Here is a 25204-nt window from a genome sequence, read left to right on the forward strand (position 1 = left end):
TTTGTCCTGCTTACCTCCAGTACGTTAGTTTTTCGTACCATGCCGATCAGAATCCACTTCTCCCTGCTCAGTGGCTGACCCAGATACAGCAGTGCCGTGACAAACCTGTTCTGATGCTAAATACTAGCTTTTATACTAGCATGCCTAATTCCTGAAATGTGCTAGGAGAACACTATAGCTGAGGCAAGTTTAACTTTTAAAATCTTTTCTGTAATTACAGTAGACAATATTTGCATGTAAGGTTTATATTGTCACATTCACATTTTCTCCAAATGTTTCGGCTACAAAGAATGGGAATGGGTATCATTGTTACAAAGATAGTTCTTTGTAAAATGTCAGATGCTTGGGATGCTCTTTCGGTTTTTGGAATTCAATCAGCTTTTTGTTTTGGTTGGTTGCAGGAGGTGATTCTAAGTCGATGGGTTTCTTCACGCGAGAGGAGCGACCAAGACGAACTTTAGTGATTCGACCCCAGATTTCTCATTCATCAACTACTTATTGAGTGTCCTACAATATGCCAAGTTCAGAGCTAGATAGAAAGTCTTCCCATTGTAAATGTCCATTAATTAAAAAATTTTAGGGGCCGGCCCGTGGCTCACTCGGGAGAGTGTGGTGCTGACAACACCAAGTCAAGGGTCAAGATCCCCTTACCGGTTATCTTTTAAAAAGAAAAAAAAAAAAAATTTAAAGGGCATGGTGCTCCCAGCATCATGTTTTAAAAGATAAAACATTAGTGTTTTAAAAGATAAAATTACATAGGGGAGAAAAAAAGAGTGCTATGCTGGGACTACAGATTCTTTCACTCACCGTGACTGTTGTGCCGCTGGGCCTCAGTCTGTGTCCTCATCCAGTCAGTGGGGAGGTTGGACTGGTGAGTCCTAAGAGGACTCTTCCAGCAACAGGGAAATCTGTTCTCTGATTTTACCTGAAAATGGTAATAGTTTACATTGATACAGCACCCAACACTTTATAAAGCACTTTCATACACAGGCATCTCTTGTTACCCACGTCTAATCTGTTCCTGAAAGAGTGTTAGAGAACAGATTTGGGGATTAAAGTACCTATGTTCCATTATTTAAAACGGAAAATTAATAATGTGTGTGAGATCTCAGTTTATCCAGAAACTTTGACCAATAACCCAAACATTTAAAAACCCCTTTAATATCTGCCAAGGATTTCTGTATCACAGAAAGCCTTTAAAACATCAGTTACCTAATTGTTTAATTCTCAGTGAACTCACTGGTGGGCATGTGTGTATATATAGAACACAACAATATTGTAGAATATTAGACAAAAATTACATCTTCAGTGAACTTACAAAAATAAGCAATGAAATAATATGTTTGGAGAGATATAATGAATGCTTTTAATATTTGGCAAAATACGTAAACAATGCCTCTTTCTAATTGAGTAGAGAGCACTTTGAAGAGTTTCCTGAGGGGCATTTGGTGGCAAGAGAAGGGAGATGGGCAGAAGGGATGGTGGCTCTTTTGTGGTGGGGTATGAGAGCCAGAGTGAGCTCATGAAGGTGTGAGAGAAACAGCATCTGAGATTCATCCACTGACCAAATTTGAGAAACTGGTGACCAATTTTCTTGACAGTCAAGACTCTGGAAATGGATAGCTGGGAACCATCTTTGGCAGCTATGAGATGAAAAAACCAAAATGGGCATCTGTTTGCATTCCCTTGACCTGTGGTCTTAGAACTCCTGACAACATGAGATCCAGCTTATAGTTTTGTTTTAATTTGGTGCTTCTGTTCATGTTTTGACCATGCTGTCTTGCAACAGACCCGTGATGTCTGCATGGTCTCAGTCGTAAAGATTGGGCATTCAAATAACAGAGCTCCTCTTCCTCCGCCTCACACCAGTAGTGCTCACGAGTTGGAAGAGTTTCTTAGCAGTAAGTTCTTTGCCCTTCATCAGTGATGCTAATAGTTCTTCAACATGTTTACTGCCCACATTGCATACTTCGGCCTCCTTAGCAAAGTAAAAGATTTTTGCTTTGAATCATCATTTTCTCAAAACCGTGAAGTCAGCAAAAAAATTTTAGGAGCCATTTCTTCCCTATTTCATTCATTATTTGTGTTGACATTTCTTTCCAAGCCTAATCAGTGCCTCCAATGCCTTATGGTAAGAACTCTTCTGTAAATCTCTCATACAAGTACTGTCATCCTATCAGCACCCCACATCCGATACTTCACCATCACCTAATATGCCTGGAAGGTTGTGGTGCCTTCTGGGTATATAGGCTATGGTGATGATGTAGTATTGGAAAGCCGAAAGACCACAAGATATTATTTGTAACTGAAAGCTCTAGAAGAATGACCAGAATCATCACCTTCAGTCAGAGACACCTGTAAGAAAGATTTTCCTTCACATACAGTTTGGACACTATATAGGAGGTGTGCGCTGTTCAGCATTACCTAAGCGCCCTAGGGGTTCTGGAATGATACACCAGCAAAGATTTTGGTTTAACGTCACCCTCAGTTTCCAGCTACAAGCAGTATTAGTTTATCTTTGGAGATTTATTTCCTGGCTCTTTTTGTTTGTTTTTTGACTTCTATTATTATTTTTAACTGACACATAACAATTGTACATATTTATGGGATACAGTGTGATATTTCAGTACATGTATAGAATGTATAATGATCAAATCGGGGTAATTAGCATATCCATTGCCTCAAGCATTTATCATTTCTTTGTGTTGGGTACATTCAAAATCCACTCTTCTAGCTATTTGAAAATATACAATAAGTTGTTATTAATTACAGTCACCCTATGGTTCTGCAGAACACTAGAACTTATTACTCATATCTAACCATAATTTTGTATCTTTTAATCAACTTTTTCCCATCCTCCCTCTGCTTCAAAGCCTCTATAATGACAAATCTGTCTACTTCTAAGAGATCATCCTTTTTAGCTTCCATATATTAGAACATGTGCTGTTTATCTTTCTGTGCCTGGCTAATTTCACTTAACATAATGTCCTTCAAGCTTATCCATGTTTCTGTCAATGACAGGATTCTGTTCTCTTTCATGGCTCAATAGTATTCCGTTGTATATATATTCCACATTCTCTGTATCCATTCATCTGTTGATGGACACTTAGGTTGATTCTGTATCTTGGCTATTTGTATAGTGCTGCAGTAAACATGGGAGTGTAGATATCTCTTCGACATACTGATTTCCTTTCCTTTGGTGTATACCCAGTAGTGGGATTACCAGATCATATGGTAGTTCTATTTAGTTTTCTGAGGAAACTCCATACTGTTTTCCATAATGGCTGTTCTAATTTACATTCCTACCAATGGTGTATGAGTTCCCCTTTCTCCACATGATCACCAGCACTTGTTATTTTTTGTCTTTTTTGATAAAGCTACTCCGGTTAGGGTGAGGGGATATCTCATTGTGGATGCATTTCCCTGATTAGTGATTTTGACAATTTTTTCATGTACCTGTTGGCCATTTGTATGTCTTCTTTTGATAGATGTCTGTTCAGCTCATATACCCATTTTTAATTGGATTATCTGGGTTTTTGCTGTTGAGTTCTTTGCATATTCTGGATTTTAATCCCTTGTCAGATGAATAGTTTGCAAATGTTTTCTCTCATTCTGTAGGTGGTTTCTTCACTCCGTTGATTGTTTTCTTTGCTGTATGGAAGATTTTTAGTTTGATATAATCCCATTTGTCTATTTTTGCTTTTGTTTCCTGTGGTTTTGTGGTCTCGTCCATAAAATCTTTTCCCAGACCAATGTCCTGAAGCATTTCCCTATGTTTTCTTCTAGTAGTTCCATAGTTTGGGGTCTTACATTTAAGTCTTTAATTCCTTTTGACTTTATTTACTATATGGTAAGAGATAGGGGTCTAGTTTCATTTTTCTGCATATGGGTACCCAGTTTTCCCAGCACCATTTATTGAAGAAACTGATTTTTTCCCAATGAGTCTTCTTGGCTTCTTTGTCAAAAATCAGTTGGCTGTAAATATGTGGCTTTAAGGCCGGCCCGTGGCTCACTCGGTAGAGTGTGGTGCTGATAAATATGTGGCTTTATTTCTGAGTTATATATTCTCTTCCATTGGTTTAGGTATCAGTACCATGCTGTTTTGGTTATTATAGCTTTGTAGTATTTTTGAGGTCAGATAGTGTGATGCTTCCAGCTTTGTTCTTTTTGCTCAGGATTGCTTTGGCTATTTGGGATCTTTTGCAGCTCCATATGAATTTTAGGATTTTTTTTTTCTATTCTGTGAAGAATATCATTAGTATTTTGGTGGGGATTGTGTTGAATCTGTAGATTGCTTTGGGTAGTAATGACATTTTCACAATGTTAATTCTTCCAATCCAAGAGCATTGAATTTCTTTCCATCTTTTTGTGTCCTATTTCTTTCAGCAGTGATTTGTATTTCTCATTGTAGAGATCTTTCACCTCTTTGGTTAAATTTATTCCTAGGTATATATTTTTTATAGCTGTTGTAAATGGGATCGCTTTCTTGATTTCTTTTTTAGCTAGTTCATTGTTGGTGTGTAGAAATGCTACTGATTTTTGTATGTTGATTTTGTATCCTGCGACTTTACTGAGTACATTATCAGTTGTAAGAGTGTTTAGGTGAAGCTTTTAGGGTTTCCTATTTATAAAACCATGTCATCTGCAAACAGGAACAGTTTGACTTCCTCTTTCTCAATTTGGGTATCCTTTATTTTTTCTCTTGCCTGATTGCTCTGGCTAGGACTTCCCTGCAACTTTTTTCTTTTCTTCTGAAATAAATGCACAAGATGACATTTGTTTTCAAAAAAATACAGCACAGATTCTTTAAGATGGAAATTTGCTTTATGATAAAACCACCTTTAGGAATTCTCCACAGTTCACTGGGGGAGATGCTGCAGCCTCACTTAGCAGAAATTGCTTCACCTGTAGTCTTTAAAGCAACAGGCTTATATGATTCTTAACCTCTTGGCCCTTCTAGACTTGCTTTAAAATTGAAATCCTGGGGCTGGCTGGTTAGCTCAGTTGGTTAGAGCACAGTGTTGTAACACCAAGGTCAAAGGCTTGGATGCCCTTCCTGCCCAGCCATAAAAAAAAAAAAAAAATTCTTCACCTCATCATATCTCTTCTCCTTCACCTTCTCAGCTCTCCAGTGGCGTCACAGACTTCAGCTATGTCAACCTGGTCTCACTGTCTTCACACTGACTGGCCTGTATCCTCAGCACAGGAACTTCACTGGCTTTAGCATACCGTCCTCACAAACAGCATGAAAATTTTCTGGAACCAACAGTATTTTCACAAGTTTTACTTTGTCACCCATTGCAAAAGGGGGACACATGCTTGGCCAAGATTTTATCTGTTAATGTGTTTACCTTTCGCAGTATACTTTGTCACTTCCAACCTTTTTGTTCCAATGGGATTTCCTAGGCCTCTTAAACTCACCTACTTCATAGACTTTTGCACTTCCTTAGGAGACATTTCCTCTTGATAAAGTGGGGAAGATGATGTGATAGTACTCCACACCCCTGAACACCACAGCGTCTGGTGATCAGCTAAGACAGCAACCCCAGCTGTAGCCTCTGTGTGGTGCAGGCACACAACTTGAGTGATTTGCTGCAAGCTCTTACATATTTGTTATATTTGATTTGGATAGCCAGCATAGGGCAAGATTTTGCAAATCGTGATAGCAGATGTTCTGAGCATGGGAGTTGAGATGGGGGTAGATACCTGTGTGTGTTTATCCTGCAGCAGCTCAAGTGCAGGGACTTACAGGAGGAGCACCCGGGGCTCAAAGGTAGTGGCCACCGTGACACCAGTGAGGGGCCTGACCTGTGAGCTCCCAGTCTCACATTCGGAGCCTACCCAAGATCACAGCTGAAATGGCACTATCCTAGGTAATCACGTGAGGTCAGAAATACAGCCCTGTTGACTGGTGGAGGTTAGCGAGGAAGGCCACCCACCACATCACGCTAGATACATGCTCTTGCACAGCTGAGTGGTGGTCAAGGTTGGAATGCAGCCTGAGGCCCCATCACTAGGGATGTGCTTGTTCCTGTGATTTTGCAAACAGTTATCAGGAGGGTTGCAGATTCTCTGAGGACTGTCTACAAATCAAAGGTTAAGAACATTGGTGCAACTATGGTGCTTAGCTTTGAATTAATTTCCCCAGAGATAATTCTGCAGAAGGCTGGGTAGTGGAATGAACCTTCTAAAAAGGCACTGCTCAAACCTCAGCTCTGCCTCTCAGTGGTTTGTTACCTTAGGCAATTTACTTGCCCTGCATAGGCCTCAATTTTCCTGTTTCGAAAATGGAGCTAATGGTAATGCTTCCCTCATTGTGTGGTTATGTGGGTAAATGTGGAGAACTCCAAAAGCACCTGACACATAATTTTCTCCTCCCTTCCTGGAAGGAGTGGCTCAAAACGTCAAACTGTCAAGGGACAGAGAAGGCACAATACCAGTTTATCTCCAGAGCTAAATCTGGGCTATGAACTGAAATGTGCTTTTGGAAAGTAGACCCACCTGATGACAAGTGCAGACATTATGGCCAGAGAGTGGCGGGAGGCCAGAGTAGATTCGTTGCAGGCCTTCTTTGTGCCAGAGGGGCTGCTCTGTCTTGGGATGAGCTTAATTACCTTCATTCTGCCTTCCAAAGAGCCTGGGGCTGGATTCGGACAGTCACCCTGGAAGGTCTGCACCAACCTTGGGAGCAGTGGAGTGTGGCTCTGAGACAGTAAACCTGCCCTCCTGTTAAGGTGCCATTTGCTCAGGTTAGAGCTGGCAGTATACAGTTTGCAGGGTTTTTAAGCTATGCTTATGAAACTCTGGTTTTGGTACCAGATTTCAGTGATTCCTTCATCTGTCCTTGTGGGTTGGCGGGGCAGGATGGTTAAGAGCTACCTCGTTTGGAGTCAGATCCAGGTTTGCATCTTAATTCATTCACTTATTGGCTGTGTGATCCCAACCTCAGCTTCCTCATCTCTAAAGTGAGGTTAGTATTATTGATGTATACATACAGTAGAATATTATTCATGTATACATACAATGGAACATTACTCAGCCATAAAAAGAAATGAAGTACTGCTACCTGCTACAACATGGATGAACCTCAAAAACATACCAAGTGAAACAAGTTAGACACAAAAGGTCACATGTGATTCCATACATATATTCACGTGAAATATCCAAACTAGCTAAGTCCATAGAAAGAGAATGCAGATTGGTAGGTTTCAGGAGCTAGGGGTGGGGAGGAATGGGAGCAACTGCTTAGTGAGTACGGAATCTCTTTTGGGGGTGATAGAAGTGTTTTGGAACTAGAGCTGGTGATTGCACGACACTGTGAATGTACAAAATACTACTGAATTGTTCACTTAAAAATGGTTTTTAATGATAAAATAAAAAATAAAATGGTTGGTTTTATGTAATGTGAATCTCACCTGAATTTTTTTTTTTAAGTAAAAAATGTTATCAACCTCAGAGGGTCGGAGGATTAGGTGGGTTGATCCTTATAAGGTGCTTGACACTGTGTCACGTACCTTCGGTAATTCACTACTGAGGTTATTCATATAGGGGGGAGGAAGGAAGCCCTGATGTCCTAGAAACACAGTTAAAGAAGTAGTCGTGCAGTTGATTGTTTTATGTTGACTCTTTAGCTTCAGTTTTAGAGGCTAATATTTTCTGACCTCATCCCCAGACTGTGAGGAGGAATGGCAGCATCTGTGCATTGACCATCCTAAGTTCTCTCATAAAGAGATACACCTCTATAAAGTAAGCAGTTAGTCCATACATAACGCTTTACAGTGACTAAACCAGTGTGAATGGGACATGGGTTTTAGGCAAGTTTTACAAGGCTGGAGAAGTTACTTGGAGCTGGTTAGATTTCCCTACATTCTTGAGCATAATATACAAAACAAATTTCATTGTTACTTATAATGTTTTGTTTTTAATGTTTTCTCTTTTTAAAAAGTTTCTGTTTACTTGAATGTGGCTCTTAACTTATTTTTCTCCTTTTGAGGAAGTACTGAGGTTAAAGAGAAATAAAATTTCTCTTTTACCCACTGCCCACCTTCCATTTATGATTTTATCAATTGAATTAAATTTTTAAAATTTGATTATAGGGTGGCTGGCTAGCTCAGTTGGTTAGAGTGCAGCCTTAAAACCTCAAGGTCACAGGTTCGGATCCCCTAATGGCCAGCCACACACACAAAATAAATAAAACCACACACACAAAATTTGATTATAGACTTAAATAATCCCATGAATATTAACTTCCTTCATACTGTAACTGAGGCCCATTTTAAAAACTGAGATTTTAACCCACCAATTTATCTTAAATCTTAATTTTTTTAAAAAAAAAACTGGGACTTTCAAATGTTTACTCTTTTGTGAAATATAGGGATACCTTGCTTAAGAATACATGATGTAAAAAAGCATATTTGTAAAATTGTTAAACTAAGAGGTAGTATTTTTATTGCAAATGTAATTTCCTTTAAGTGAAAGGTTTCTAGCATTTACAGTTTTTAGAATCTTTACATTTTCATGAGCAATACTTCAAAGGCAGATATTCTTCTGCCTAAGTTTTAGATGGCACATTATGATAAGAATCAGAAAACCTAGGTCCACATTTCAAGTCAACACTAGGGAAACAGTGGTGGCCTTGGGAATGTTACTTAATCACCCCGAGCCTCAGTTTCCTCAGCTGTAAAGTGGGGATAATTACTACCCCCGTCTTTGTTTTGCAGACTAAATAAAATAACATACAGAATGGTCTGGCACATAGTAGGTACACTTTTTTCCCCTTCAGATAAAACGTAAGCATTGCCATCATTGTTTTCTCTGGGAAGTGAAAAGCCTGCTTTACGCTCTGGTAGGTAAGATAGTGGAGGAGGAAGTGATAGAAAAATAGGTTGAGGTGAAGTGGTGAGAGCACAGGAGATTGGGGGAGAGGAAGTAGTGCAGTGAGCTCCTCCTGTACAAAGGGAGCTAGATGCAGCCATTGTGGGGTTTTGTTTTTGTTTTTTCTTTAATAATGTTTATTGGGTTTTCCTGGTTATAGGAGTAATTCATGCATGCCGTAGAGGCTTTGGAAAGGTACCTTTGTGGGGGTCACTTTAGTCTTTTCATCAATAACACTGAGGCACTTGCTGTGGTAAGGAGCCCAGTGGTCATTCCGTGAGCATTGATCAAGCCCCGTATGTGTGCCCCGGGCAGTGTTTAACAATGAAATGAAGAAGCATGTTTTGGGCGGTGCCAGGAAGAACACTGAGACTTCATCTGGGGAACCAAGTTGGTGCCAATGCTGATCTCCATGTTGCTTCAGCTAGCATTTAGCTGGTATGATAAAGGAAACTTAATTGAATAATCGTATGAACTGAGCAACATTGTTCAGTTCATAGAATAGAGAGTGAAGAGAATGGGCGCAAATTGGAATATTCCTCCAACTCAACAGTTCTTTCATCTTTACCCCTGAGGTCTTTACGACTTCTTGAACCCTGTGGAGCACCCTCATAGTTCAGTTTAAAGTGGCATCTATTCTGGATGGGCAGTTTTGGTTTCCTTTAAAGAAAAGTACCTGAATTTGTAGTGCAAATGTTGGGATGCTGTGCATTTTTTTCCCACTGCAGTTGCCCGTGCTGAACCATTGATCAGATGCCTGTTTGGAAACAAGCTTTAATGGTCTGTGGCAAGTTTTCTGAATAGCTTTGTTACTAGAGTTAAAAGATAAGGCACATTAAAATTTTTAAGAGTTTATTTGAGCAAATGGTAATTCATGAATTGGACAGTGCCAAATGTGGTTCTGGGCTCCGCTGGAAGAATTTGGAGGGAAGGCTATTACAGTGCGGATGAGGAAGCATAGCAAAGAAATTGATTGGTTAAAGTTTGAGCAGTTGCCTTATTTGGATTATCTCAGTGGAAAGTCTCTGATTTTTATAACTAATGCTCAGTTGACCATTTATGATTAGCTAAGCTTAAGTTTTAGTTTGTATTAGGTAGGAACCCAGGGGCTGACTGGTTAGCTCAGCTGGTAGAGCATGATGCTGATAACACCAAGGTCAGGGGGTCAGATCCCCATACTGGCCAGCTACCAAAAAAAAAAAAAAGGTAGGAACCTGGGTGTTGGATCCATCTCAGTCTAATGGCTCCCACTAAGTTATTTTAGCATCGGGTAGTTATGGGTACCTTGAAGATGGGTTTGGTTTTTGGAAATTAAGTATCACTTGGTGCCCAGGCTGGGGAATATGATTAAGTGGGGTTGTATATCATGTTTGGTCAAGTACTAAGTGATTTCTGGAAGAAATTTCCAAAGAGGAATTCTGAAGTGTTTTACACACTGGCTATTTAAAGTTTGATGACTGTATTAGTCCATTTTGTGTTGCTTATAACAAAATACATAAAACTGGGTAATTACAAAGAAAAACGAAATTTATTGCTTACAGTTTCTGAGGCTGGGAAGTCCAAAGTCCATCTGGTGGTGGCGACAGTGATCCAGGGGTCTCACAGTGCAAGATGGTGGAAGCAGAGAGAGCAGAGAGAGAGAGAGAAAGACAGACTCTCCTCTTCTTTTAAAGCCCTCAGAACCACGCCCCTGACCACCATTTTTAATCCATTCACTACTGCACAGTCCTACAATCCAATCACCTCTTCAAGGCTCCACCTTTCAATCACCATAATAGGATTTCACACCCTGTTAACTGTCATAGTAGGGGCTAAGTTTTTTTTTTTTTTTTTTTTTTTTTTTTAAAGATGACCGGTAAGGGGATCTTAACCCTTGACTTGGTGTTGTCAGCACCACGCTCAGCCAGCGAGCTAACCGGCCATCCCTATATGGGATCCGAACCTGGGGCCTTGGTGTTCTCAACACCACACTCTCCCGAGTGAGCCACGGGCCGGCCCAGGGGCTAAGTTTCTAATACGTAAAACTTGGGGGACACAATTCAAGCTTCAGTGAGTTTGGGGAGGACACAATTCAGTCCAGTACAATGACTATTTAGGTATACAAATTCTAACATACTTGTTAAAAATTACAGATTTCTTTGTAGTTACTCATCGCAGTTTCTCCCTTCCTCCTCCTGAGGTATTAGAAGAAAGAAGACAGCCCTTTCTTTGTGTCCTTTCTGAATTCCACGTTTTGAGTGGGCAGAGGAAGTGCTTTGCAGTAGTAAAACCAACCCCAGTCTCCCTGTGTCAGGTCAGGCAAACTGGAACAGACTGGCGTCTCACTGATTTGCATAATTGCCAATCCAGTTTGTGCATCTAGACTCAAAAGCGCTCATTCAAAAGGAGTGGCCATTTCCTGACACTCTGAGGGCTGTTTTCAACTTCGTTTTGTTTTACTGTTTTTGACTATCCAAACGTTACCATGTACTTTTAAAATAAAAACAATGAAGGGCAGGTACTCATTACTTCCTAACTTGTGTCAAATTCACCTTCCTGTCTTGAAATCCGTACTTTCTGGATTCACATCAACAGGTGAATTTATCCAGCTCTAATTACTTTATAAGAATAGTTTTCATTGCTCTGTGAGTAAAAGGTGCTGCCACTTGATGCTTTATGTAACGTGGGTTCTCAGTTTAAAAACTCAACCACTACGAAAATAATTTAGTTGTGATGCATACGATTTGTAAAACCCAGAGCAATTTTTATTAATTTTTATAAATTCCTATGCTGTAGTAAGCAGCAATATGCTTAAAGGAAAACCATACACTTTCTTCACGCCACAGTTAACTGCATGTAGAAATCCACAGTGCTGAGTAAAGGCGGTAATCCCCGAACGTCCTGTCCCCTCTGCTCTTGCGCACAGCACTCGGCACGGACGCTTCCTCAAGGAGGGCCTGTCTCTCGGTCAGGACGGTCAGTCACATAGAAGCCCTGCTCTTCTATTGCCCGATAGAGTGTGATGTACTTGGAAGCCAGCCTTGTCCTCGGGACCACATATTTCTCTGTGAACTCACTTTTGTCCAGCTGCTCTCTGCCTTCCATGGTCAGAATGCAGTTGATGAAGGTGAGGGTGTAGCTGTAGCAGTTGTGGTGGTCTTCCTCATACCTTACAAAACAAGGACATTGAGAGAAGACTCAGTTTTAAAAGCTCCTTAGCAGCAGTCCTCTGCAAGGACTTTTGTAATTGAAATTGGGTTCTTCAGTGAGCTGGCCCCTATGTGTGCCGGCCCACTTGGTTAGAAGCTTCAAGAGATGCAATCCTGGGGGACGATTGGTGTCTGCGGCTATTTCTACTTGCTACTTAAGGGCTGATAGGAGTGGACTCACCCAGATGTTCAGCGGGGTGACTGTTGCATGTAAACTGCCAATTTGAGGAACTTAATTTTAATAAAATTCTAGATTTTAGAAGTGGAATTCCATATCTGAGTTTTAAATCCCAAATTGTCTGAACTTATTTCAAGGGAAGCCTCAAAACAATTTAAATCTACAAGCATGCTATACATCTAAAATGTTGAGGGATCAAGGAATTGAGAAATTCATCTCAAAATTGCTAAAACTAAATTTAAAAAACAAGGAGCTTTAAATAGTTTGACATTGTGAACACTTAAAAAAACTTTTTTTTTGTTTTAAGGGAATATAATATCTTGATTTTTGCTGTATATGTGTAAAAATACCTAGTCACAGAACCAAAATAACTACAGTAAAAGGTTCTGGTCCTTTCAGCTCTTCAAACACTGTGATTTGGTTGTATAAATGTGTGCTGACCCCCCTCTGCAGGAAACCTACAATAATTCAACACCTGTTTCCATTGTGTTATGGGGGCTAATATCTCAGTATGGGCTCAAAGTGAAACTAGATGCAGCTGAGTCCTCTGTGAGCTGTGACCACACAGGGATCACACTCGGGTGGGAATGAGTGCCAGTGAGTGGGTGGTCGTTGTGGTCACATACCTGTGAGGCAGCCAGGTCCCTGTGGTGGAGAAGTCTTCCAGGTACCTGTCCCATTGGTCCATGAGTCCAAACATGTTGGGCTGCAGTAATGGGATACTTATGCTCTGCTGCCACCCTGCTTCATCTCGTTGGACACCATGAACATTGTAGTTATACACAACTCCTGCAAACCAGAACCAGAGTCATGCAGAGGCTTAAGGAAAAGCACACTTCTGTGAAAAGGGGGCATTAGAAAATGACAGCAGCCACCTTGGTAACTTTACATCATATAAATCCAGGTGGCACTTTCCTCTTACTGTCAGAGAGCAATGGACAATGGGCAGGTGAGAGATTCTAGAATCTTCTTCCTCTGGGTTCATGAAGGAGGGGAAGCAGCCATCCATCTAATGAGATTTAGATACAGTCTTGCCTGGAGACAGGGAAGGGGTTCCTGTAGCCTCAAGCCTTCCCTGTTGTCAGCAAAGCGTGTCCTTCAGGGAAACCCAGCTCGTGCTCTACCTGCTGTTCAGCTGTGAAGTTGCCCCCAGGAAACTGGGACAATACCTTGTGGAGTGTACTAACATTAATAAAGCAAATGTAGTGGGGAGAGGGAGGAGGGAGGGAGGTTTCAGTAATGGGCCACAATAATCAACCATACTGTATATTGACAAAATAAAAGTTAAAAAATAAAAATGAAAATAAATAAAGCAAATGTATTTCACAGGGCCTAGCTTCCAAAGCCCTGTAGTTTCAGTTATAACCTAACTTTTTACAATTACACATAGAAACGTTAAGCTTGCAAAAGACAGGAAATCTTCCCCAGGCTAAAGTCTCTGTTGTAGATAAAGAACTGTAACACAGCAAAATTGCTGGCTCCAAGGGCAGATGTCCTTGGTGCAACTAAACCTAATGACTGTTGCCATGACAATTATCTCACTGTTCTTTTGTAACCACCTATGTTCCTTTTCTGTAACTTTCCTGCCTGAAGAATAAATATGGAGAGAAGACAGGAGGAGTCGGTGTTAATTTTCCAAGAATGAATGCTTCTCTCTTGAGGGTTCCTGGAAATTAACCCCTTCGGGGCTTCTCACTGCTCAGAAGAAATGGGCTTTGAGTAATCCTTTCTGTCTCCGTCACCCTAGGGGAGAGGTGACAATACCTCATAATAGGTGCCAAGATAATCGCCTCCAAATGTTTTTGTTGAAGTTCTCTACTTACAAGTATCTTATTTCCTTAAATCGGCAATCAGTTTCCACTGATAAAGATTATTGGTAAATTTGACTGCTCCTGTGGGTAAATCTGAGTTCAAAAAAGCAGTTCCAGGTTTTTATTCACAGTGTCAGGTTCTCTTGCCTCCAGGAGTTAAGGAAAGCTGTCATCAGACTTCACCTGTGTCTGATGGCATAGTCCTGTGACAAGAGCCTCACCTGGCCCGGGCTACAATTTCCTGCAAGTGGTTCCACCAAGGCCTTTTTTCTGCAGGCAAGAATGCTTTTTGTTTTATCTTCACATGCTTCCTTTTTTTTTTTTTTTTCTTAATGAAAACGACTGCAAGCCCTGTCACCACACCCTGAGGTGTTTTAGCCCTCTGTTTTATTCCTGAAGTTCCTGCCTAGCCTCCGAAGACCCTGGAGTGTGAGACCCAGGTGTGGTGCGCTGAGTATAGGATTGGGGGATTAGAGGGCCTGGGTCTGAATTCTCATTAGGACACAAAATGTGAGGTCTTGGGCAACTCAGCCTCTCTGGACACCTGTTTTTTCCTCTCCTGAAAACCAACAAAAAACATACAGATTTGCAGCGCTCTTCACTGAGAAAATATTAAAGAGCTTTCAAATATTTAGTATTGTTAGTAGTAATAACTCGCCATAAAGTCAAGTGTTTCCTATTTGGGGGATGGCAGCCCCCACCTCACAGCAAAGTAGGAGAACCCAGGGAACAGAGGAATCTCTACTTAAATGTTGCCATGATCACATCTTCTTTAGAAATGCTGCTTTCCTCTAACTGCGTGTTGTGAGTTTTTTAAGCTGAAAAAAAAAAAAGGATGGAAATGCACTCACCCTTTGTGTTAGTTATTCCAACGTGAAGATCAGACCTTCCATCATACTCCCTGAAAGAAACAAGTGGTTTTTTTCTCGTTTGCATGTGTTTGGCCTGAAGAGTCGGTATTGAAAGTAGGAGGAGATTTTATTATCACATATTTTTCACAAATACCAATAGTCAACTCAGTACTCCATAAATATATATAATCAATTGTGTTTCAATTTTTAAAATAAAATAAGTAAATAAATAGAAAATGAGGGGAGATCTGTGGGCTTCCCCTCTGGGCTGGTGCCGGAACTTGCCATCAGTGTCCAGGTTAGTGGAAGCCCTGTTGGAAAGCTGGTTGAGTGAAGGGTTCATTGGAGGTAGAAAGTACTTCCCTGCCCCCCATCTGGATTTCCTTGGGACTCCAGCACTTCAGTGTGCCAGCATAACCGCTGGCCCCCGAGGCCCACCTGGCGGTCAGCAGTGGGGGAAGCTCCTCATTATTTCTTCCTGTCCCTCAGGCTAGTGTGGGTGGGAGGATCCTGAATTCATCTCAGGGGACCTCAGCCTTCCAAACTAAAATAGCCGCTTTTGGTCTGACAGCCTGTGGCAGCGCCTGCTTTTCCTGGACAGCCCTTATTTCCTGAAATTCTTCTTTACTCCAGACTGTTCATTAACTGTATAAATTCATGTAATTTATAATATCAGGCCATCACTTACTAGCCCTGGGACCTTGGGCAAGTCACTTTCTCTCTCTAATCTCATTTTCCTCCTCTGTAAAATGAGACTATCATAAGCCTCCTAGCAAGCTGGTAGTAGAATAAAGTACCTAGAGAGTGCATGCCCCACAGAGGTGTCAAATAAATTAGAGGCAATTTTTAAATGGTAAAGTTCCTTTGTCAGACCACAGGTATGGATACACATGCTTCTCGATTTACAGTAAGGGTACATCCCGATAAACACATCATAAATTGAAAATACAGTCGTCCCTCGGTATCTATGGGGGATTGGTTCTGGGACCTCTTCAAATACCGAAATCTGAGGATGCTCAAGTCCCTTACATAAAATGGTGCAGTGTTTTCATATAACCTACGTACATCTTCACATACACTTTAAATCATCTCTAGATTACTTGTAATACTTAATACAGTGCCTAGATATCACTTCATTCGTGTGGATTCAACATAGTACTAGGCATGTGGAAAATTCAAGTTTTGCTTTTTGGAACGTTGTGGAATTTTTTTTTTTTTTTTAATATTTTTGATCTACAGTTGGCTGAATCCACAGATGCAGGACCCACAGATACAGAGGGCCAGGTGTATCGTAAGTCAAAAATGCATTTAATACATCTAACCTACTGACCACTGTAGCCTAGCCAACCTCAAACATGCTCATGACACTTTCATTAGCCGACGATTGGCAGAATCATCTAACACAAAGCCTACTTTACAATAAAGTGTTGAGTGTCTCATGTCACTTATTGAATATTGCACTGAAGTATGGTGTCTGCTGAGTGCTCTTCCCTTTCACACCATTGTAAAGCTGGACCCCACCATATTTGGTTCCTCCTTAAAACAAGCAGCCCAGGCTTGAAGATGGCCAAAGTCACAAAGGGCTGCCCACCGGAGCGATTCCGCCCCGTCATCCTGTGCAGCCACTTTGAGCTCTTTGAGACCCTGTGGGTCCAGATGATGAGAATGAAGCTAGAACCAGCAGTAACCCGGCCAGCTTGCCGACCTGAGCACTGCTCACGAGTGCTTCCCCACGATGACTCCCTGAGCATGTGGCTGCACTTGACCTCCACCCAGTGCTAGGCATGTCCTCACCCTCTCCTTTTTTTCCTTCAGTATTTCTCAGTCCTGAGACAGATGTTTATTGGTATCAACTCTGGGTCTGTCATTTTAAGTGAAGGGCTAGTGACACCACAGGAAATAAGACGACGTGTCTGTCCTCATGGAGTTTGCTTGCTTCCAGAGAAAACTTTTTAGTTTTAGTTTTTTTTTTTTTTTTTTTTTTTTTAAAAAAGATGACCGGTAAGGGGATCTTAACCCTTGACTTGGTGTGGTCAGCACCACGCTCACCAGTGAGCGAACCGGCCATCCGTATATGGGATCCGAACCCGGGGCCTTGGTGTTATTAGCACCGCACTCTCCCGAGTGAGCCACGGGCCGGCCCTTAGTTTTAGTTTAACAAAAGTGCTGTGAAGGGAAAAAATATAGACTGTTACAGAAGCCTGTGATGGGGCAGGGACAGGGCCACAGCCAGCACTCTCTCATATGGTACTATTGTACAAATTAGGAAGAGGTGCCCCTTCTTCCTGGAGATGCAGCTCTGCACAGGGCACTTGGTTTGGTGAATGGAACGCAACCTGAGTTTTGGCACCCACCACTGCCTTGGCCAGGTGCCTTTGTGCAGTCCACAACCTGCCCAACCATATGTGGCAGCCCTGAGGCATTCTAACCTAGTTAGATCAGAGCCTTAGTGATTCCTTTGGGTCACTGCTGGTTCTCTTTTACCAGGTGAGTGAATTATCTCAAGGGGAGTTGTGGGAATCAGTACTGAGGGTTTGGAAATTTAGGTGAGAGTGAAGGAAATAGTTGAGAATCTGGCCTTAGAAGGTCTGGTGGGCAGGGGGCTACCTTGAAGTTTTTGAAGATCCTGGCCTGAGCACCTGAAGGGATGGGAGGATGCCAAACATATGATCTGTTTCAGCACCGCCATTTTCCTTCTGCCAATGCCAAGTAAGAACAGGCCCATTGGTGTCACCACCATGCCACAGAATAAATAAATGCTTATTAGGGGCCAACCTGAAAGCCTGTATGTGTCGGGGTTTTTTTGCAAGCAGGACTGTGGCTTATTCACTGTGACATACCTAACATTTGACATACAGTTTCTCAGTAAGGATTTGTTGAATGACCTAATGTTAGGGGAAATTAACTTTTAATATTTATTTGTGGAATATACTATAAAGCATATGTACTTCACAGGGCCTGGTTTTCCAAAGCCTTGCAGTTTCAAATATTGACACTGTGGAGGACTGGAAATTTTCCTTAGGCTATAAAGTCTCTGGTGTAAGATAAAGATTTGTGGCACAGCAAGGTTGTTGGCTCAAGGACACACTAGTTATTGATTGGTATGTGTAGATACTGGAAAATTGCTAGATGGAGAAGGAATGTTTGCTAAGATCAAGCTTTTGTTAATGGATCACTTAATTGCCTTACTGGAATGTCATCTGGCTTGTTTCACTGAAAGTTTCCAGCCTATACTATTATACTATAATCCCACCTATGTTCTCTTCCTGTAACTTCCTGGTCTGGAAAATAAATGCAGGAAGAGAACCCCAATTAAGGGTTAATTTCCTGAGGAAGGGATGCCTCCAAGGGAAGTTAACCACTTCGGGACTTCTCACTGCTCAGAAGAGATGGGCTTTGAGTAATCCTTTCATCTCCATCACCCAGGGGAAGTGGAGTGACAAGTCTGTGGGGGGTGAAGCAACACAAAGCAACATTTATTTACTTATTTATTTTTGGCAGCTGGTCAGTATGGGGATCCAGCCCTTGACCTTGGTGTTACAAGGCTGTACTCTAACCATCTGAGCTAAATGGCCCACCTGAATTTTGAATTTTTTTTTTTTTGGACCGGTAAGGGGATCACAACCCTTGGCTCAGTGTGGTCTGCACCACGCTCAGCCAGTGAGCGCACTGGCCATCCCTATATAGGATCCAAACCCGCAGCCTCGGTGCTACCAGTGCCACACTCACCGGAGTGAGCCACGGGGCCGGCCCCTGAATTTTGAATTTTGAATTTTGAATTTTGAACACTTACTCAAAAGCTTTTGGAACACAACCAGTTAATGACTCTGAGTTAGCATCAACGAGGAAGGGGCTCTTGTAAAACAGTTCAGGCTTAATGATTTTGATTAAGATGTGCTGTGGATTGAATTGTGTCCCCCAAAGTCCATGTGTTAGAAACTAAATCCCCATGTGAAGAGAGTGGGAAATCTTATTATGGTCATTGAGAGGTGGGGCCTTGAAGAGGTGATCAGACTGTGAGGACCATGCCCTAGTAAATAGATCAATAGGTTGATGGTTTAATGATGTTCATGGGCATGGTTCTGAGGGCTTTAAAAGGAGAGTGTGTAAGGAGCTCTCTCTGCTTCTGCCATCCACCATGTGACACCCTGCTTTGCTGTGAAGAGTCACTACCTACCAACAAGGCCCTCACCAGATGTGTTCCCTGGACTTTGGACTTCCCAGCCACTGAAACTGTAAGCAATAAACATTATTTCTTTATAAATTACATAGTTTCAAGCACTTCTGTTGTAAGCAACAGAAATGGACTAATACAAGGTGGAACTGAAGTTCTGCCAGGCTGCAGAGTTTCCGTCTGAACTGAACATGAAAAGAACAGAATGGGAAGGAGTATGGGGGTGAAACATTGCAGCTGGTACTCAGGCCAGGTTTATGTGCCTGTCACTACACCTCACAACTCTGCAAGAATGGTGTGATCCTCATTTTGCAGATGAGGAACTGGAGGCTCAGAGAGGGTCCTGGAGCTGGTCAGAAGAACCAGGATAGGAATGTTTTTTTCTGACACCAGAGTCTGCACTGTATTCTCTACGTCCCACTCCCTCCCCAAGGAAGGTCAGTTTGCAGTCCCTTCAATACTTAACAGTGTGACCAACACCTTTACACACTTTGGTTCCTTTTATCCTCATAGGGACTAGAAGGAAAGCGATTAAGGAAGTTAGTTAGCAGGGAAGTGAGCAGTCAGCTCCAGTTTTTTTACCTCAGACCAGCACTCCTGAGGGGAGCAGAGAGCTAATGATAACGACGCAGAAACTGAACACACTTCCTAAAGCATGCACCATCGTTCAGAAACATCCATGCTCTTTTAAAACCTGACTCAGACAGGGACGACTCCAATTCTGTTTGTAAACTCCACAGAGACAGTAAGGCATAAGCCTTTCTTCTGATTTCTGAAATCATTTTTTAATCAAAGCCAGGGGGGTTCTATAGTGGAAACAGACCAGCTCTAGTCTTCAATTTAATTTACCTCCATACAAAATAGTCTGTAAGTGCCTATTCTTCAGGCTCTGTGCACTATCTCTTTGTCACAGAAACTACAAACTAACTGACAGTAAAGGTATTATTTTCATAAGGTGAGCAGCTGATCATTTTCCAAGTTAGCCTCTAGCACCTATTTTTCTTTCTCAAAATTGTATGAGCAGGGCTGGCTGGTTAGCTCAGTTGGTTAGAGCATGGTACTGATAACAACAAGGTCCAGGGTTCGATCCCTGTGCCGGCCAGCCACCCCCAAAAAAGGAAAATTCTATGAGCAGGTTTGCTCTTCCCATATCCTGCATATATTCTTGCACTTATTGCAACAATGAAACATACACATGCCATCTATGTTTATGAAGAAATTAGACCTACATGCCAGAATTTAAGGCCAAAACACTGGTAAGATTATCCACCAAGCCTCCCCCTCTATAGTCCATATTAGAAAAAGAAAGTTTTAGTGACTAAAACATAGAAGGAAAAGTTCACACAATTCAATGTAACACTTAAAAGACACTGTACCTAAGAAACGTCCCCCGAGTTGGTCTGAGGAGGAATGAACACTTTTCTTGATGCCCGTTCGTAAATGGGTTAGAGATGCTCACAGGCGCTTCCTCCAGCTTCCTTGAGCCCACATCCTGGTGGCACAGGGGGCAGCACTGAGGCACACTGAAGCTGTAGATGGATTTCTCACAGTGGTTGAATTTAATTAAAGACTTTCCACCTTCTGCGCAGAGCATAGCTTTCGCCTCCTGGGCTACCAGGGCAGGATTCTCCAGACTTCCTTTTTCTCATTACGCAGCTGGCAAATGCACGCCAGCAAGTAACCTGATCAACAGTGATGTCATCCTGATTGAAGGCTTCCGAAGCCAAATCAGGTAGGATTAACCAGTAACCAGGCCGCCCCATAAACTCGTTTCTTAAAGAGCTAGACTTCATCTGTGCTCACTTACAAAGTTTCTTTCTAGCCTTTGCACTTGCAGCTGATGACAGCCAGCTCCTATTCATCCTTTAAAGCCCTACTTTTCTGTGAAAACTTTCTCAGCTTCCTCCAGTCTTCCCTTGGGCTGGCAGCACTGGATTCATATTTCTACCAGAACTCTGCTATTTAATTAGTCATAGAGTGGGCCGGCCCGTGGGTCACTCGGGAGAGTGCGGTGCTGATAACACCAAGGCCCCGGGTTCGGATCCCATATAGGGATGGCCGGTTCGCTCACTGGGAGAGCGTGGTGCTGACAACACCAAGTCAAGGGTTAAGATCCCCTTACCGGTCATCTTTAAAAAAAAAAAAAAAAAAAATTAGTCATAGAGTTGGAACTGGGGACTGACCTTTATTTTTGTGTTCCTGGGATAGGTTATATCATTTTGTTGTTGCATAAATAAAAGAAATCTTTATTTCAAGGCAATTTTTTTTGACATTTTATATTGTGGAAGTAATTTTGCTCATAAAAAATGAACAGCACAGTTAAAAATAAGGATAGTGGTTACCCCAGATAGGAGATACTGACTGGGAGAGGGCAGAGGCGGTCTCTGGGGTCTGGGGCTGTTCTGATTCATTATCTGGGTGTTGTTTGTATTCAGTTTATGAAAATTCATCAAGCTGTGCATTTCACTATATGCACTATATTATTTTACAATTTTTAAATAATTTTAAGCAGCTGCACAAAAAATATACAGAAAAAAAAGTAGTGCCTCTCCTTTCTCCCATAACATTTTTCTACCCACCATATTCTAATGGTGGAGAAATGCAGGGAGAAAGCTAATTTCTACGAAAAAGCTAATGGTAAGTTAGGTGAATATTTCCACATAATTTTTTAAACCCCAATATTGTTATACTGTGTACTGTTTTGAAATTTGTGTTTTTCTCTCATCTTGGAAACTTTTCCACCATATCAGATATATAGGTCCAGCTCATCCTTTCAGATGACTGCGTAGAAATGCATAGTTTGTTGTATTACACTTTAACCAAGGCCTATTGATGCCTTGAGTTCCAGAGATGGGCAGCCTTAAAGGGGAGACCCACAGAGAAGGTATCGTGACAGATACAGGAGCTTCGGGAAGGACAGGTTTTTCTTAATATGCATTTAAGTAAATTACAGTGTGCTAAAAATGCAGAAAAATGCATTGTTATGACATGAGAATGATCATGAGAATTCCAGAGCTAGAAAAGTCAGACAGGGGAGGGAGAAGGGAGGGAGGGAGGTTTTGGTGATGGGGAGCAATAATCAGCCACAATGTATATCGACAAAATAAAATAAAAAAATAAAGAAAGAAAGAAAGAAAGAAAAGAAAAGTCAGACAGGTTACAGCTAGACGCTCAGCTCAGGTGACAAGGACCTGAGATTATTCATTATTAATAGAAACCACATGGCTACTGGTTGATTGGTTGAGTGACCCAAGCTACTTTCAACTGAGAACGTATTCATTTTTTTTTTTTTTTTTTTTTGGTCTCCGCTGATGCCTCTCCTAGTGTCAATGCAGTTGAGTCTGGCATGCCTTCTGCACGGTGGCAATTGTGGTGGCTATGGTGGGCTACCCGTGTGGAAATGGTGTTTTTGGTGTGATCTGTACATGGTTGCGGCTGGGTTCAGCTTCCTCCAGCTCCACGCCTCAGGGCCCCAGCGGGGCCATGGGGACCAAGAGATATTTTATTTGTGAATCTCGTAAGCAGAGACGGAGGCATCGTGCCTTAGTAAACAATTTTAATACACAAGCATTTTTTTCCAACACAGGTATCTTCACTCTTTTCTTACCTTGTCTCTATTTTTTTTAAATACTGTTATTATAAAATAAAGCAGATCTAGAAGACTATACAAATGTGTTTGTAGCTTAATGAATTGTTTTCGTGTGAACCCCTTGAAACTGCCACACAGGGCAAAAACTAGAACTTTTCCAGCCACCTCAGAAGTCCTCCAGGGCCCATCCCAGTCAGAGCCCCTCTCCCTTTCTCCAAAAGTAACCCCTAATCTCCCTTCTACAGTAATTGATCCCTGTGTTTCTTTTTGGCTTAATCACCCAAGTGTGCATCTGTTGATACTATAGTTTAGTCCTGCCCATTTAAAAATTGTTATATGTTTTTGAAGTCTCTTGGTTCCCCTGTCTCCCATTTTTTTCTGTTATGATATGTCTATGAAGCCCTCAGGTCACTTGATTGTAGTGTCTCCCATGGTCTGATGTTGCTGACTGCACACTTGGGGTTCTCTTCAACATGTTTCTCTGTCCTCTGTACATCCTGCAAAGTGGCAGCTGGTTCCAGAGACTGGCTGAGACTCAGATTTGGTCCCCTTGGCAAGATTGCAGGTAGGGGTCCCTTCTTTCATGGGAAAGCACGTCATGTCTCGTTTTCACTCTTTTTTGATATTAGCAGCCACTAATTCTCAAAGCCTAGAGATCTGTTCATTCATTCATTGAGGGTGGCCTATTGGGGGTATTCTAAGCGCACCATTTTGTTTTCATGCATTAGTTAGAATAATTTTATAAGGGGACACTTTCCTTCAGCTATTGCTTAGTTGCCCAGTGGTTCAGTCATGCAGGAAAGATTGGATGTGTACCTGATTCTTTACCTACATTTCAAGATAATGAGGGCATCTCTGTCACATTCAGAAGGTGCTCAGTTGGTTTCATGTCCTTTTTCTTAAATGTTACTCTGAACTTATATGTATGTAAGCATATTAGATCGATACAAACCCAATGCAATTTTTATTCTTGTTGAAGCTCAAATTGTCCCCTTTGGCCTCTTCTATTGGCTCCTGAGTCCTTTTCACATGACTCTGGTGGTCTCTGATAGTTACCTTGCTATCTAGCATGCCAAGACACTGGAGTTCTTGGTTCCAGTTTCATCTCAGATCATTCCTGCCCCAGACCTGGAATCACCCATTTCTCCACGAAGCTCTGATTTCTTTAAATGGGAAATGGTATTTCAAGACTGCAGTCTGCCCACTGGGGATGCTCTTTGCTACTGTGTGTGTGGAGCTACTGCAAATGTCTGGAATCCTGTCAACACCGCCAATTGTAGCGCTCTTAATCCTGTTCATGACGCCAGTTGTCTAGGTACATGACCGCGCCAGTTGTCGGGCTCTTTTACCTGCTGGTAATGTTGCACCAACTGGGCCGATTGTTGAGCTAGGGCTAGGTCTGGAGCTCCCAGACCCCTCAAGCCCATTCATAGACTGGATCACAAACCCTTCATACGTCAGGCTGGGTCACCAGACCCCTTCACACAGGTCTATGAGCTAGGTAACCGGCCAAACAGCTCCTTGGAAGCCATAGGTTGGAAAGCATAGCTGTGCCAGGCAGACGCCCAAGGCAGACACCCACCCGCGCCTGCTTCACTAAAACTCCTCTCTCTCTCTCTCTCTCTCTCTCTCTCTCTCTCAAGAACACAAGAATAGCAACAAAACTAAAAAGATACATTGGTGCACATGCACAGTAACTCCACACACACAATTTGCTTACAAAGGATGCTGAACCACACCCAACTGGACCCAAAGCGAGGGCCTTGACCAAACTATTCTATTTTCCCAACAGTGTTGGTTATCATATCTCTGCCTTTTTAGTGGACAGAGCAGGGTAAAAAGAAAAAAGTACACACAACATGTGCACACACATGAAGATAAAATACTTCAGGAGTTCATAATACTATTCCAATTCAGGATGGGACAACAGAGTTTTTACTTAACCTCTTCTATATTATATTATATTATTTATTTATTTATTGTTATTATTTTTTTTTACATTCTAAGATGTTGTTGTGAAGTAGTTGGGGTGTAGGGGGAGAAAGGAAGGGGGAAGGGGATAGGGTGGGAGGATGAGAAGCGGAGAAGAGCATGTGGTCGAGGCCTGTGGCACCCTGTATTACATTTGTATCTCTTTTCTTCCACACTGAAAATCTTGGTTCTCAAGAAAACAGGGGACTATGGAATTAGGATATCTTGTAATTACCCATTTCTTTATCCCACATTACACACACAACAATCTCATAGTCACAATACTAATACCATTAACTCCAATTATGATTACTACTGAATAGAATTTTAAAAATTTTTAACTTCCTTTCAGTTATTTAAATGGTCATTCTATATCTTCATTCCCAGAACTTCTCCATTGTAAACAATAATGTCTTTTAGCCCTCACTAAGGATTAGTTCTGCATGCAAACATATTTAATGCCCAGTTTTTTCATCACCCATTAGTAATTATGGTTGTCCGAGGTTCATTCTCTAGAAGATTCCTTAGGAAGAGCTCATAGGAAGAGCTCACTGAGTTCTTGCATACT

At 41.7% G+C, this 25204-nt stretch overlaps 2 protein-coding genes across 4 annotated transcripts in view; one reads left to right on the forward strand and one right to left on the reverse strand.

Moving 5' to 3' along the window:
* Window positions 1-1411, forward strand: part of TSEN2 (tRNA splicing endonuclease subunit 2) — a 43613-nt gene extending 42202 nt beyond the window's left edge. For all 3 annotated transcript variants that reach the window (XM_063114444.1, XM_063114445.1, XM_063114446.1), the window contains one exon: window positions 402-1411. In XM_063114444.1, the coding sequence (XP_062970514.1) occupies window positions 402-461 (60 nt within the window). In that variant the 3' untranslated portion in view covers window positions 462-1411. The remainder of the gene's footprint in view (window positions 1-401) is intronic.
* Window positions 1412-11799: 10388 nt separating this feature from the next.
* On the reverse strand, window positions 11800-20670 carry MKRN2OS (MKRN2 opposite strand). Its single transcript, XM_063113421.1, has 4 exons — window positions 20453-20670; window positions 14903-14952; window positions 12867-13029; window positions 11800-12022 (listed from the first exon to the last, which is right to left on the reverse strand). Exons 1-4 carry the CDS (start codon window positions 20668-20670, stop codon window positions 11800-11802), a joined length of 654 nt encoding a protein of 217 aa, XP_062969491.1.
* Window positions 20671-25204: the final 4534 nt, after the last annotated feature.

The sequence above is a fragment of the Cynocephalus volans genome, chromosome 11 (genome assembly GCF_027409185.1).
Source record: "Cynocephalus volans isolate mCynVol1 chromosome 11, mCynVol1.pri, whole genome shotgun sequence".
Classification (NCBI taxonomy): Eukaryota; Metazoa; Chordata; class Mammalia; order Dermoptera; family Cynocephalidae; genus Cynocephalus; species Cynocephalus volans.